Here is a 13,837-nt window from a genome sequence, read left to right as displayed (position 1 = left end):
CATTTCCATCGATCCAATTCATTATGCAAGGCTTTGTATTTGGATCTAGTTGCACGAAGCAGGGGTGGGGGAGAGAGAGCATATAGAAGTTTTTAAGGTTGGGAATGCCTATGGAAGCGTGTATATATTCCATATATTAAATGTATAAATATATTCTAACAATTAATTTTCTACGTAGACATAAAATATGAATTAAAATATGAATAAGAATTTGTGATTGATGTCAATTCCAAATTGTTTTTGTCAAGTATGAATACACATATTATATAAATAGAAAGTACTATCATTAGTTTAAGTTGTTATTCTTTTGTTTCTTCAATATTTGTATGTTTTTCATTTCTATCTCAGTTGAGAGCTAGTTTCTTCCTTAACGGAAGGGAGTTTCTTACAAGTTTCTTACTTGGGAGCACAGAAACACGTTTCTCAATAAGAAGCGCCACCTCAGTAGAAGTTTTCTGCTACTAAAATTTGGATATCATCAAGCCCATCATTTCAAAGAAAGATACGTGGAAAAGAAATATTGCAATCAAAAAAATAAATAAATAAACTAGTTCATTATTAGATAAAAACATGTCCAATAAAAAAGAAAAAAAAGCATAAAACTCAATATTAATTTAGTATTTTTAAATTCATGAATATTGTAATATATATGGCATATAAAATATATAAAAATGTCTTTTCACGTGTCCATAGACATGTCGTGTCTTGCTTTTTTGAAAATCGTTGTGTTGGCAAATCCGAATCATGTTGTATATTTGTCACGTGTCAAGTGTCTGTGTAATAGATGGACCTAATCATGGATAAAGTAGCAGTGACCTTTGGAAAAAACGGCACCTTAACACATTACCAGACCATCCCACTTAAAATAATGCAATAAAATTTGGCATATAGATCCTTAAGGCACAATGAAGCACAAAAGTGTAAAGCTATCCTCAAATTACCAAAAACTAATATACCATTTCATTTGGCTCCTATCCCTCTGAATCATATGACAGGACAAAAGGAAGCAACATACCATGAGCTGGCGATTTAAGACAACTTCCTCGCTTACTGAAGAATAAATGGCACTCATTAGTGTTTCACACAAGGTGGCATCTGGGCACATACATTCACCAGAAGGCAGACAGAGCATTGCAATGGCATGCAATTCTAGGAACAAAGGTTCTACTGATTCATAAACACGATCTTCAGTGGGAACCAACCATGGATTTTCTTTTCCTAAAAAATAAAATATATTAATTAATTCAAACCTGAAAGCTCAGAAGTGGAAGAACATAAAATGATGTGACCAAGTCAACGATCCGTAATAAAAACTACACAAATAAACGTCGTGGCTAATCCAATGATCTCTACATGCAATGTTTGTAGCATATAGTTAAATCAACTCACTCAAGAGCAGTGAAAATGATGAATTTAGTGTTTCCTTAGCTGCTGCAATCGCTCTTTGCTTTTCCTCGACTGACAATTCAAAGCGAGAAACTTCCACATTCTCTAACTCAACTTTCAGCCAGTTGCGATAAGTTGCATCACAAGAGTAGTATTCGCTCTAATTTAATGAAACATTGTACAAACTTGCAGTCATAGAAGTGATAATGTATCGAGGCCAAAAAAAAGCATAAACAACATTGAGTGCAATGAACAAAAATAGATCTAAATAAACCATACCCAGTCCTGGAACTCTCTTAGGTTCTCAGAAACATCATGATCCTCAGTAGAAAGAAGAGTTTCAGTTGGCTGTTTCAAAGGCTTAGCAAGAAAACTTAGCAATGTGTGGGCACCTATGGGCATTGCAGGCACCCTCCACATGGAAATAAGAGCAAACTCCCCGAACAGTATGTTGCTACAATAACAATGAAAGATCAGTACATAGCAAGCCAACAAGATGAGAACAAGAAAATAGGTAGGTAAGAAAAATAGTAAAGTAATTAGTCAAGCATGTATAAGAATAATGCAAGAAGAGACCACAGTAGCAGACAATGGGAGAAACTAGACAAATTCAAACCACAAATAGATGGTAGAGCTTAATCAAAGGAACAAGAAAAACATTTTCAAAACCCGGGTTACCAGAAAACGCTAATACCCTAACAAATTATGTATTGGTATGCACGTTCCAAAACATGGTACACTTCCGTTCCAAAATGATAAATTTAGTGATCGAAAGCGATTCCAAAAGTTTTTTTTCAATATATGTCCTTAAATGTTACCTTAGGAGGAAAAATGTCAAATATAATGAATTAAAATCTAAGGTGAGTTAAGTTTTGACAAGACAAAAACATCAACAAAAAAAAAAAGGGTCATAATGCTAATAGAAAATATTACATTTATTGGATGTCTAATAGTTTTAAAAAAATTATTTTAGAAGTACCTTAAATTTTAAAGTACAATATATGCAAGTCTACCCCTACCGTACCACATTTTAGAGCATGTGGCGTACCACGTGCCCGTGCCCGTTCTCGTTCCCGATCCACGTACCGGAACGATCCATGTCCCAGGTAACATAGTTCAGAACCCAGAAGCACTAGCATTAAAGACAATATCACAAATGTAATTGCTTCCAATTTTAAATCATGTAAAGAACAAAAATAAAAATAAAAATCACTAAGCTCTCATCATTCACTGAAAAATGGCATTTTTTACATGATTTGTGGACATGTATATAAGTATCGAATGTTAGTACTAGAACCAAATGTATGATATGGAAAACCCCACAATTCAAGACACGGGGAAAATGACTCATATTTGTATTCATCTAAGTTCCATTACCCTTGTACTAAATACACTCCTGTAACTTGGTAGACATCAGATGGGTAAAGAAATTTATAACTAGGAGAGGCCAAAGCCAGTTAGATGGTGTTGGTTCGACCTATTGAAAGTATTAGGAGAAAGTCAAATTTAAGCATAACTATATGGGTGAGAAGGAAATTACCTAGTGTTGATTTCTCCAATATGGGGAACAGATCAAACTAGGAACAAACCTCACATTTGGCATAGGTACAAACAAAACCTTTTGTAATTTTTCAACAAAGTGACTATCCTCATGCCCAAACCTTCATACTCACACTTGATAACCCACATTTATCCATAATTTGGTAGAGCCATTCACATTGATTATGTTAGTGCAATCTATGAAGCATCAACGCTTCAAAACGAGTGTCGTAGCCGTATTGGACACGCAGGCATTGCGGGGACACGTATAGGACATGCCACATGTCGTGTCCCCTTATTTAATTAATTCATTTTTAGGGATGCGTGGGACCACTTCGGGGACACAAATAGGACACATAGCGTGTCCCCTTATTTATTTTCAAAAGAAGTGCTTTTGGTGAATGTTGGACGTTTACAGTGTTTTAAAAGGCTCTAGGCGCACCGAGGTGATACGGTCTGCTATAGCCTAAGCGCGAGGCGCGAGGCGAACCGCGTGCCTCACCAAAGCGAAGCTCAAGTAGTAGAAGAAAAGCAAAATTATAAAATAGGCAAATTTTTCAACATAACAAATATATATATATATATAATATTTAAAAAATCATAATCATTTTCGATAATTTCTAAACATAACATTCAATCTTCTAAAAATTAGAAATATAATATCCAACAAAAGATATAAAGTATAACATTCAGTCTTTTATCACTTTTTGCTCTCTTTTGACTACATTTGGTCATTTTATATTGAATAGTTTTGAATCCCTGTGGGTATGTCCACAAAAAAAGCACTTAATCAACAATTGGAGTAGAAAAATGGGTAAAGCCCATGAAGCCCACACCTTGCGCCTCAAAAAAAGCCCTCACCTCAGCGCCTAAGCTGCGCCTCGCGTGTTGCGCCTCCCCTTGATCTGTTCGAAGCGCAAGGTTGCACCTCATTGCGCCCTGCGCTTAGGCGCGCGCCTAAGCGCGCCTTTTAAAACACTAGACGTTTATTCTTTTTTTCTTAGATTTAAATAATTAATAGATCATCTATAAAAGAAAAAAAGAAAAAAAAAGAAGACATAAATGATAAGTGTTAATTTAAAAGTTTTTTTTTTCCAAAGAATTAGTGTTAGATTTTGTTAATTTTGATTGTTTGTAGTTGTAATATTAATCTACATAGCAAACAAAAATATATGAAAAAATATTTTATTGTTGTGTCACCACCGTGTCCGTGTTGCATTTTTTGAGATCACCGTACCCCGTGTCCATGTTCATGCTTCTTAGAGTGCAATTAAGCATATAAACAAAAATAAATGATAGGGATCATTCTGAAGTATTTACAATTCATTTAAAGCTTCAATAATTACTTGAGTACATGGGCTTATGGACCACTTGTTTCCAAGTTGAATCTGGAGGTATGCAGAAAAGCCTCTTTTTGAGCATGGTGTTTTATTTTTGAACTCAACTTCTAGTTGTAGCCAACAAAGCACCCATAGGAGGGGAAAAAAATAAGAATTCCACTCTAATGGACGCATCCTCTGAAGACTCAAGAACGCCTAGGCTGCTTCAAGTGACAGGACAGGAAAGGAAAGGAAAGGAAACGAAAGGAAAATCATTTTCTTTTACTATCATGTACAGGTCTTCAATTGTTAGAAGAAAATGTAGGTTCCACCATAACTATTTTCTTTAAGGAACTAGTTTTCCTCAAATCCTCTCCTATAAAAAGTACAAGATTCAGCATCGCGGAAAAGTTGAAATTATTTTTTTACATAAATTTTCTTTTAAACTGAATAAATAAAGGGAAAACAAATTATTTCTATTTTATTTTCCTTTCCTTTATGTTAAACCATTTTCTCAAGAAACATTTTCCGGTCACAACATATGCCTGACATCAAGTTGTGGAAGGGGGCTATTCTTTTTTGACTTTTTCTTTACTGTTTGTATTAGAATGAGTCTTCATGAGACAATTTTTCTACATTTCAAGTGGATTCAAAGCCTCATAGAAGGATCTGCCTTTACAAACTTCACTTTCTAGAGTTGTTGCCAGGTGTTTCACATATAAAATATTTTTCCAACCAAAGAATTTTCTTTCACATATTGCAAGGCCTTTAGTTTAAAGCTACTATTGAAATGTCTTTGTGAGAATATATTGTATATATTCTATATTAGGCATAGTTATGATTGTATATAGTAGGCTTGATTTAGGCACGATTGTAATTATGTTATATTAGGTATGATTGTGATTATGTAATCTTTGTATTTCCTCTTTAGTTTTAGGTAATGGGTTACATATACTGAGGTTTTGATGTAACTATATATACAATTGAATATACAATTTCTCATAAGACCTACAGTCTTGACATATAAAATCATGAAATTCCTTTACAGATAATAATGGATCCACTATAGAGAAGACTACAACCAAAACATTTCAAATACCGTCAATTCCAAACATGGTTATTGAGAAGTTGGCAATGTTTTTTTTTTTTTTTTTTGATCAACAACTGAAAAGAAAAATTTTATTAAGGCACAAGGCCAAAAAGAAAGAAAGGATGAGGCATCCTCAACAAGGAAAAAGAAAAAATACATCCAAAGAAGACAAACAAAACCAAAAGACCACCAACTACATATTATTCAAAGAAAACCGACACCCAATCTGAAGCAATCAAAAACAAAGGGATCCCGCGGAACACAGGACTCGCCGAAACCCAAAAAGATGCCAAGTATCTCACTCTATCCCATAAATAATCTATATCACTATTTCCTCCTTCAAAAATACGCCCGTTCCTCTCCAGCCAAATGACCCAGGAGATTGCAAAGACTACACAACTCCAAAGAACTTTAGCCCTCTTTGACCTTCCAAAAACTTGAAAATCAAATAATAGTATTTGAGCAACTCCTTTAGGAGCCACCCACTGTACATTGCCCAAACCAAATGCCCTATTCCACAAAAGCCCTGCCACCGAACAATGCAAAAAAAGATGATCCAAAGATTCTCCACTTTTGCAACACATTATGCACCATTGAGGATTAAGATACCATGAAAGTCTTCTCTTTTGCAATGAATCATTTGTCAAAGTGCCCCCATGAACCAAGATCTACATGAAAACTTTCACCTTAAGAGGAGCACATGCCTTCCAAATCTTTTTGTGAAACAAAAACTGAGGTACGTGCGGAATATCAATGATTTTATCCAGAAAGGATTTGCAAGTAAAAGATCCTGACGAATGAATATTCCAAAACCATCGATCCTCCAAAATTGGAGACAAAGAAACATTTTCAAGCCTTGACAATAAAGATATCAACTCGGGAACTTCCCTATCATGAATATGACGGGAAAAATTAAAATTCCATGAACAAAGAGCCAACGAAGAAACAGCCACGGACAAAACAGAACAATTATGAGAATGAGAAACTCTATACAGAAGCGGGTAGGATTCAGCAAAGGACAAAGAACTCACCCAAACATCTTTCCACAATCTTACCGTGTCCCCCTTACCCACCCTCACAGAAATGAATTGGGACTAAATTGGATAAATATGAGAGATAGACTTCCACGAAGCAAGCCCATTACCCCTAGAAACCACCCGAGAGTCCCTACCATTAACATGCAACCCATATTTACTTTTGATAACTACATGCCATAATGAATCACACTCAATTGGGAATCTCCATAACCATTTTCCCAATAAAGCCATATTTCTAGCCAGTATATTACCAACTACCAAGCCCCCCTTCTCCTTTGGTAATAACACAGTTTCCCATTTCACCAAATGATCCTTCCTTCCTTCATCCTTCCCTTCCCACAAAAAATCTCTCATTAGCTTTTCTATGGTTTTTGCTACCTTGACCGGAATCTTGAACAAAGACAAGAAATAAATAGGAATCTCACTCAGGACTGTCTTAACCAAAGTGTACCTACCCCCACGGGACAATAAGGCCCTACTCCACCCTTCTAACCTCTTACCTATCCTTTCTACCACTGGATTCCAAAAACTGTCACCTCTTGGGTTACCTCCCAGTGGGAGGCCTAAATACTTCATAGGAAAAGTCTCAATCCCGCAACCAAGCAAATCGGCCACACTTTGAATCAGTCTAGGATCGGCATTAATACCCGCCACCCTACTCTTTTCTAGGTTAACCTTAAGCCCTGAAATCACCCCAAAGAGCCTTACCACAGAAAAAAGGTTTGCCATTTGGCACTCGTCCCCCGTAGAGAAGAAAATAGCGTCATCTGCAAATTGCAAATGTGACACTAATTCTATCTCTACCAACCTGTAAGCCTTCAAACAGGCCTACCTCTTTAGCTCTGTCAATCATCCCACCTAACACATCCACTACCAAAATGGATAGAAAAGGAGATAAAGGGTCTCCCTGTCTCAACCCTCGCGAGGCCTTAAAACACTTCCCTGGCTTACCATTAACTATCACCGACATATTACAAGACACCAAACAACCCCTAATCCAAGATCTCCATCTCACACCGTACCTTTTCTTATCCATCACAAAATCTAAAAAACGCCAATCTACATGATCATACGCTTTCTCAAAATCGGCCTTGAACACAATGCCTACCTTTCCCTACTTCCGACACTCCTCTACCACCTCGTTTGCCACCAAAACCACATCTAGAATCTGTCTACCTTGCACAAAAGCCCCGTGTGTCTGAGAAATTGTATCCCCTACAGAACATCTCAGCCTTTTTGACAATACCTTACCCAAAATCTTGTAGAGTGATGTAATCAAACTAATGGGTCTAAATTCTCCCATTCTAATGGCTCCCTACCTCTTAGGAATCAAACAGATAAAAGTGGCATTTGTACATAAATTAACCACCCCTGTCTCGTAAAACTCCATGTAAACTCTTACCAAATCCCCCTTTACCACCCCCCCGCAGTCTTGAAAAAACAGCCATGGAAAATCCGTCTGGACCCGGAGCCTTATCCCTCTCACACTCAAAAACTGCTTCCCTAATCTCGTTTTCCTCAAAAGGTTGCTCTAACCACATCGCAATTTCCTGATCAATAGGCTGCCACTCAAGCCCGTCTATCCCAGGCCTAACAATATCATCCACCGAAAACAAATTAGAATAAAAATCAAAAATCCCCTGAACTATTTGCTCTTCTCTATCCACCACTACACCTAGCCTTACTTCCAATGGCTTAATGAATTTCTTCTTCCTTTTCCCATCCGTAATTCTATGAAAAAATTTTGAACTAACATCCCCTTCCTTTAGCCATTTCACTTTTGCTTTTTGTGCCCAAAAAATCTGCTCCCTAAGATTCAACTCTTCCAATTTCAAACCTAACTCACTCCTCTCTCTCCTCAATGCATTAATCTCACTCCCTTACATCTCCAAAGTATCTATCTCCTCAATCCTGCGCAAAACCTGACATTTAGTTGATTCCAAGTTCCTGAAAACCTCCCTATTCCACTGTTTCACATTTTCTTTAATCACTTTCAACTTTCTCATGAATCTATAACCCTCCCACCCCTGACAAGTAGCAGAATTCCACCACTCCTCAAAGGCCTCTTTAAATGAATGATGTTCCAACAACATATTCTCAAATCTAAATGGAGCCAGACCCCACCTAAAAGGACAACTCTCAAACATCACTGGACAGTGATCAGATACCAATCTTGGTAATGCCTCCTGCCTGAGATTGGGAAAAACCGCCTCCCACCCCAAAGAAAATAAAAATCTGTCCAATCGACAACATACCTGGCTTTCCCTTAAATTAGACCATGTGCACCTAGCATTAAATAGAGGAGGGTCAACCAACTCGTACCCTCTAATAAAACCATCAAAATCTCTCATACTCCGATTGATTCTGTTCCCATTAAGCTTTTCTGAAACCTTCCTAACCACATTAAAATCCCCCCTAAACACCAATTAGGAGAGCATAATCCAAATAAACCAAATAACTCATCCCACCAATCCTTTCTCCTAGAAGGGACATTTGGACCATATACCCCCGACAGCCACCACTCACTGAGATCTAGATTCCTAAACCTAATTGATAGTGAAAACTCCCCGACTACTGATTCACACTCTGACACAACCCTCTCATCCCAAATACTTAAAATACCTCCTGACCTTCCCACTAACGGTACAAAAGCCCACCTTTTATGTATAGTTTCCCAAATACTTTTAATAAAAGTCCTATCACAAGCCTCTACTTTAGTTTCTTGAAAAATGACTATGTCAGGTTGATGTGTCCTCAAAAAATCCCTAATGATCCCCCTTTTTCTTTCGGGATCCCAAACCCCTCACATTCCAACTAACAATCTTCATTGATAATCATTGTCACCCCTAAACATGCCTTCTGTCGTAATTAATTGTACTCACCAAATTCCTTAACTCCCTGGCCCCCTTTCTAACCGAAACCCCTCATCGTCTAGTACTCTCTCGTCTAGTGACACTATTATCCACTCCACTACCATCACCCTTCCCATTTAAACTTACTAAGGACAGCCCCTTAACTCCATCAACCAACACTCTGTCTCTACCTCACTATCCCTCAAACTACTAAAAACACAGCCTCTTCTGTGCAAATGCATTACAGAAGCTCCCTCTAAACCATCATTTACTTGGCCTGCATTTATATTTGCATTATAGGATACAGGGTTAGTGATAGGAACATCCCTCATGGCTCCCGAGATATCTGGAGTGACTCCTCTATCATCCCTTCCCCTAACAGAACACTTGAGACCAAGACACTGAGAAACCCCTATTCCATCCCTAAGAGAAAAAGAGTTAGGAATAACAATGTGACCCCTCTGTGATGATAGTTCTGTTGAGTCATGATGAACAGAGTCACTGACATGATCCATTGTTTCAGAGACCTCAATTTCATCCTCCTTGATGGTGCCCTTCTCAGTTTCGTCCTCCTCAACATTGTCCTTCTGAGTAAAAAGATTAATAAGCTCGAGATTAGATTCTTCTTGATCTTCTTCTTTACGACCTGAACCAGAGTCATACTCTGAACTCTCCTCAGACCCAGACCCATAAATATTCAAGGCTTGCAACACTTCAGTAGGTTCAAAACACCCTTCATCCACCTTTCGACTCAACAATTCAGCATCATTCTCTTCTTCGATTCTTTCATCGACCCATTCATCCACTTCCGCCGCTAGTCTTTGTTCTTCTTCAATAGAGTCGTCCACCCTATCAGCTAAACCAAGCTAAATCTCCTCCTGCGTTAGTCGATCCTGACTGTGACTCTGTAAATACCCATCACCTTCGCCATCGACACCTCTTTTTGTGCCAGACGACAGCCGTCGATGGATCTCTCTCGCTCCATGTGGTTGTCCTTCGTCTTCGATCAAATCGGCCCAATGGTTGAGACTCAGCCCTAATTTCCTCCTCCAAGATATGAGTCCCATTAATATAACCCACCGGGCCTAATTCATTTGAATTGAGCTCGTCACTTCTATTAGGCCCACCATTATATTCCTTGTATTGTTTAGAAAATGGCCCATCCCTTGGAAAAACAGAAATGGGCTTTTGATAATTAAACTCCTGGCCCACATGTAGTAAATCACTTGAACCCAAAATTTTACTCGGCCCATCATGTTCCTTCTGTGGCCCATTCAATATCATTTTGATCCCCCTATCTCTTGGTCTTCCCCCTACCTCCACTACATCACCGAATCTGTCCCCAGACCCTTCAACTTCGCCCCTTCGACTTCCCCTAACCAAGCTTTGCACGTGTCCTCCCTGACCCATCAGCTTCCATGTCGTTGGCGATGGGATCGCCTGAAGGTGCTGGTCGGAAAACCTTTGGCCACGTTTCCACTTGGCGGCGCACTGTCTTGGGCAAAGATTTCTGACGAACCATTAACGATCGTCCTTCCACCTTCACCTTCATGAACGCCGGCAGAAAACCAGAGTCGAAGCCTCTGACTTTCAACCTAGCCTCAAAAGGATTATCCAAAGCTATGGTTCTTCGATCAACGTCCAACAAACCACCACATTTCTCTCCGATGATTTGGAAAACCTGATCATTCCAAAGGGTAAAAGGCAGATCGCACACTGGCAAGTTGAAAAAAAAGATTAGCATCCATTACACTAGCAAGTTGAAAACGAGTTGAGAAATACCTAGGTGTAGAAGTTATTATTAAGGATGAGATGTTGGGGTTAATAGTAGGGTTGTTCATTATACCTACTAACCCGCATAAATCGTCCGACCCAGACTGCCTCATGATGTTAGAGACAATTTCGAGCAGGTGAATAATTGGCTACGATTTTATAATATATTATTTCACCAGTTTGCAGTCAGAAATGGATACAAAAAATACACACCTGACCAAATAAATATAATTATATAGCATTTTATACTGGTGGCCTTGGAAGTACACTTGTGTCAGTCTGAGTTCTCTATGACAGACTGCTACACTTTCTCATAACCATTCAATATCTTTCTCTCATAAACCCAAAGACTTTCCCAAAAAACAAAGATACTTTCTCTCTCTCACTCTCTCTCACTTCCTCCTATTTTTCTTTATAGCCATTCAATGTTTTTCACTTTCATAAACCCTAAGAGTCTTTTCTAGAAAACTAAGATGACTCTCTATCTCTCAGTCTCTCTTCACTCTATAGGTCACTCACATTCTGTTTTTTCTTCTCTCCATGGAGTCTAAGAAATATTCTACCTCTCACTCTCACTCTCCCTCTCTCATCTCTGCTTCTCTCTTTTTTCCCTTCCATCTTCAATCTTCCTCCCCTCTTTAATGGTGGTGGTGACAGTGGCAGACAAGGGTGATCGTGACGGTAAGCATTTGCGGTCATGGTGGTTGCAGATGCGGTTGCGATTCTCTCTCTCTCTCTCTCTCTCTCTCTCTCTCTCTCTCTCCATTTTCCCTCATTTTCTTCATCCACTCTCTTGCACAGATCTATCAATATATATATATATAAGTTTTAAGGTGTATTGTTTTTGAAATTTGAATTTCATTTTTTATAAATTTTTTTCTACTCTTTCTCTACCTTTGTTGGATCTTCAAAATCGATTGAACTGACTATTAAACCGAGGTCTATGATTCGGTTGATTTTGAACAGTATATCAATCAATAACGGGGTGACTGATTTCTTCACCTGATGGTGTTGGTTCGGCTGGCGGACTAAGGGTAAACCCGACCGAACTCAACTCATGAACACTTGCAGTTAATATAGCATGCATACAGGGGACAAAAGAAGACTCACAATTCCACCAGTCATTGATTATGGGACTTGAAATTTTGGTCAAGCAATACCACAAAAGGATTTTGACGCTGTGAGTACTTATACAACCCCGACATGTGGTGAGCCCTACGAGCACCACGATATTATCACCATGCCTCTACATGACAAAGCTCGGAGACCCGACGATGTCCTCATAAGAAAATTGAGGTTGTATGCCTAGCTTAAGTATACACACCCAGTATGGATGCTTAGTTCACTAAAGCAGGTGCCGCCCTAACAGGCAAGCGCTCCAAAGTGAATGAGTCAAAGTATGAAGAGCACAATGCATGGTTGGGAGCATATGTGGCAAAGCCGAGTTCACTGCTTAGCCATAACCTGCTCAATAACACCATGGCTCTAGAGCACCCAGCTTGCCTAGAGCCTATGTTGACCATTGTTCTTTGTACCTTATTCTTACTAGGAACACTCAAGAATGACTATCTTGACTCAATCAACATAACCTGGTCCTCAGCTTGCCTATGTCTCCCTTATGCACTTCCTATGTCTCCCTAGGCATTCACTACTCGAGATCATTTAAGGATTATAGATTGGAGGCTAGGATCAAGGGTTTGTCAAGGTTAACTGGCCACCCTAAGAAAATAACTCCACCTTGACTAGGCTTAACGAGAGGGGACATTGACCTTTCACTCTCGCCTGCTACATGCCTTGATACACCTCCCAAGATATCATACCTACCCATGTAACTCCTATGATGACCTAAACAATGAGTAATTTAAGCTTTAACAGTTAAATTAAGAGCTAATAGGTATAGGAAGGGATTAAAGTTGATTTGAGGGTGAATGGATAGGGCTTTGAGGTTGAAAAGTGCACTTTTTGAGGGCTGTGAATAGTAACCCAATATTAATAACTAGGGTATGTGAGAAGAAGAAGATAGGTTTAGGAATCAATCCTAAAATCCCTTTGTTATTATTGGGACTAAGAAAGCTTTCTCAGTTATTATCAAACCCTAATGGATTTTGGAGCTTTCACAGTCCATAAGAAAGCTTCAAAGCATTGAAATATTTTTAATATATCGACTCCATTAAATTATAAGCATTAGATGGCTTTATATAGAACTAGGAGACTTCCTAAACCAACTAGAATCAAAAAAGAAAACTACTAAAACTATTTTTGACTTCCAAAACCAACTTAAGACCAAATAAAAAGCACAAATAAAAACCAATTAAATAACTAGACCCATAAGACAACTCATGGGCAACCGCTGCAGCCCATGTCAACAAATTTGAAATTACTAAAATACCTTTCACTTAAAAAGACTAGAAAACAAAAAAAAAAAAAATCATAAAATTAGACTCTAATAATACTATAAACATAATTATATAAAATTCCTATAACTTTCTTTTTGAAATCATGCCAATGTCTAAATATCATCGCTTCTTTGAATTTAGCCTTCCTTGAGCCTCTTATATTCTGCATCACCGCCTCTGATACCTGATACCTAATACCTACAGACTTGAGTTGGTAGATGTATATTGATTGACCTCTCTAACATTTGAGATAATCCTCCCACTTTTTCGATTTTTGTGCGTGTAGAAAACTGTCCGTGTAAATAGAAGGGACCTGTTGCAATTTTTATGGGACCAAATACAAATAGAAGTACAAATATATATATATATATATATATATACCTGTGTAACAGTGCTCGGAGGAGAAGTTTGGCACTAGAAGCCTGAGCATCATTAATAGTGGAGT

At 38.3% G+C, this 13,837-nt stretch overlaps 1 protein-coding gene across 1 annotated transcript; it reads right to left on the bottom strand.

Moving 5' to 3' along the window:
* Window positions 1–6,428: 6,428 nt before the first annotated feature.
* Window positions 6,429–9,360, bottom strand: LOC145817082 (uncharacterized). Its single transcript, XM_082912727.1, has 4 exons — window positions 9,287–9,360; window positions 8,256–8,786; window positions 7,774–8,102; window positions 6,429–7,138 (listed from the first exon to the last, which is right to left on the bottom strand). Exons 1-4 carry the CDS (start codon window positions 9,358–9,360, stop codon window positions 6,429–6,431), a joined length of 1,644 nt encoding a protein of 547 aa, XP_082768853.1.
* Between the last annotated feature and the right edge of the window lie 4,477 nt (window positions 9,361–13,837).

Source organism: Camellia sinensis, chromosome 2, assembly GCF_055761805.1.
Source record: "Camellia sinensis isolate YWXY chromosome 2, ASM5576180v1, whole genome shotgun sequence".
Lineage (NCBI taxonomy): Eukaryota > Viridiplantae > Streptophyta > Magnoliopsida > Ericales > Theaceae > Camellia > Camellia sinensis.
This window is presented reverse-complemented; position numbering and strand designations above follow the sequence as displayed.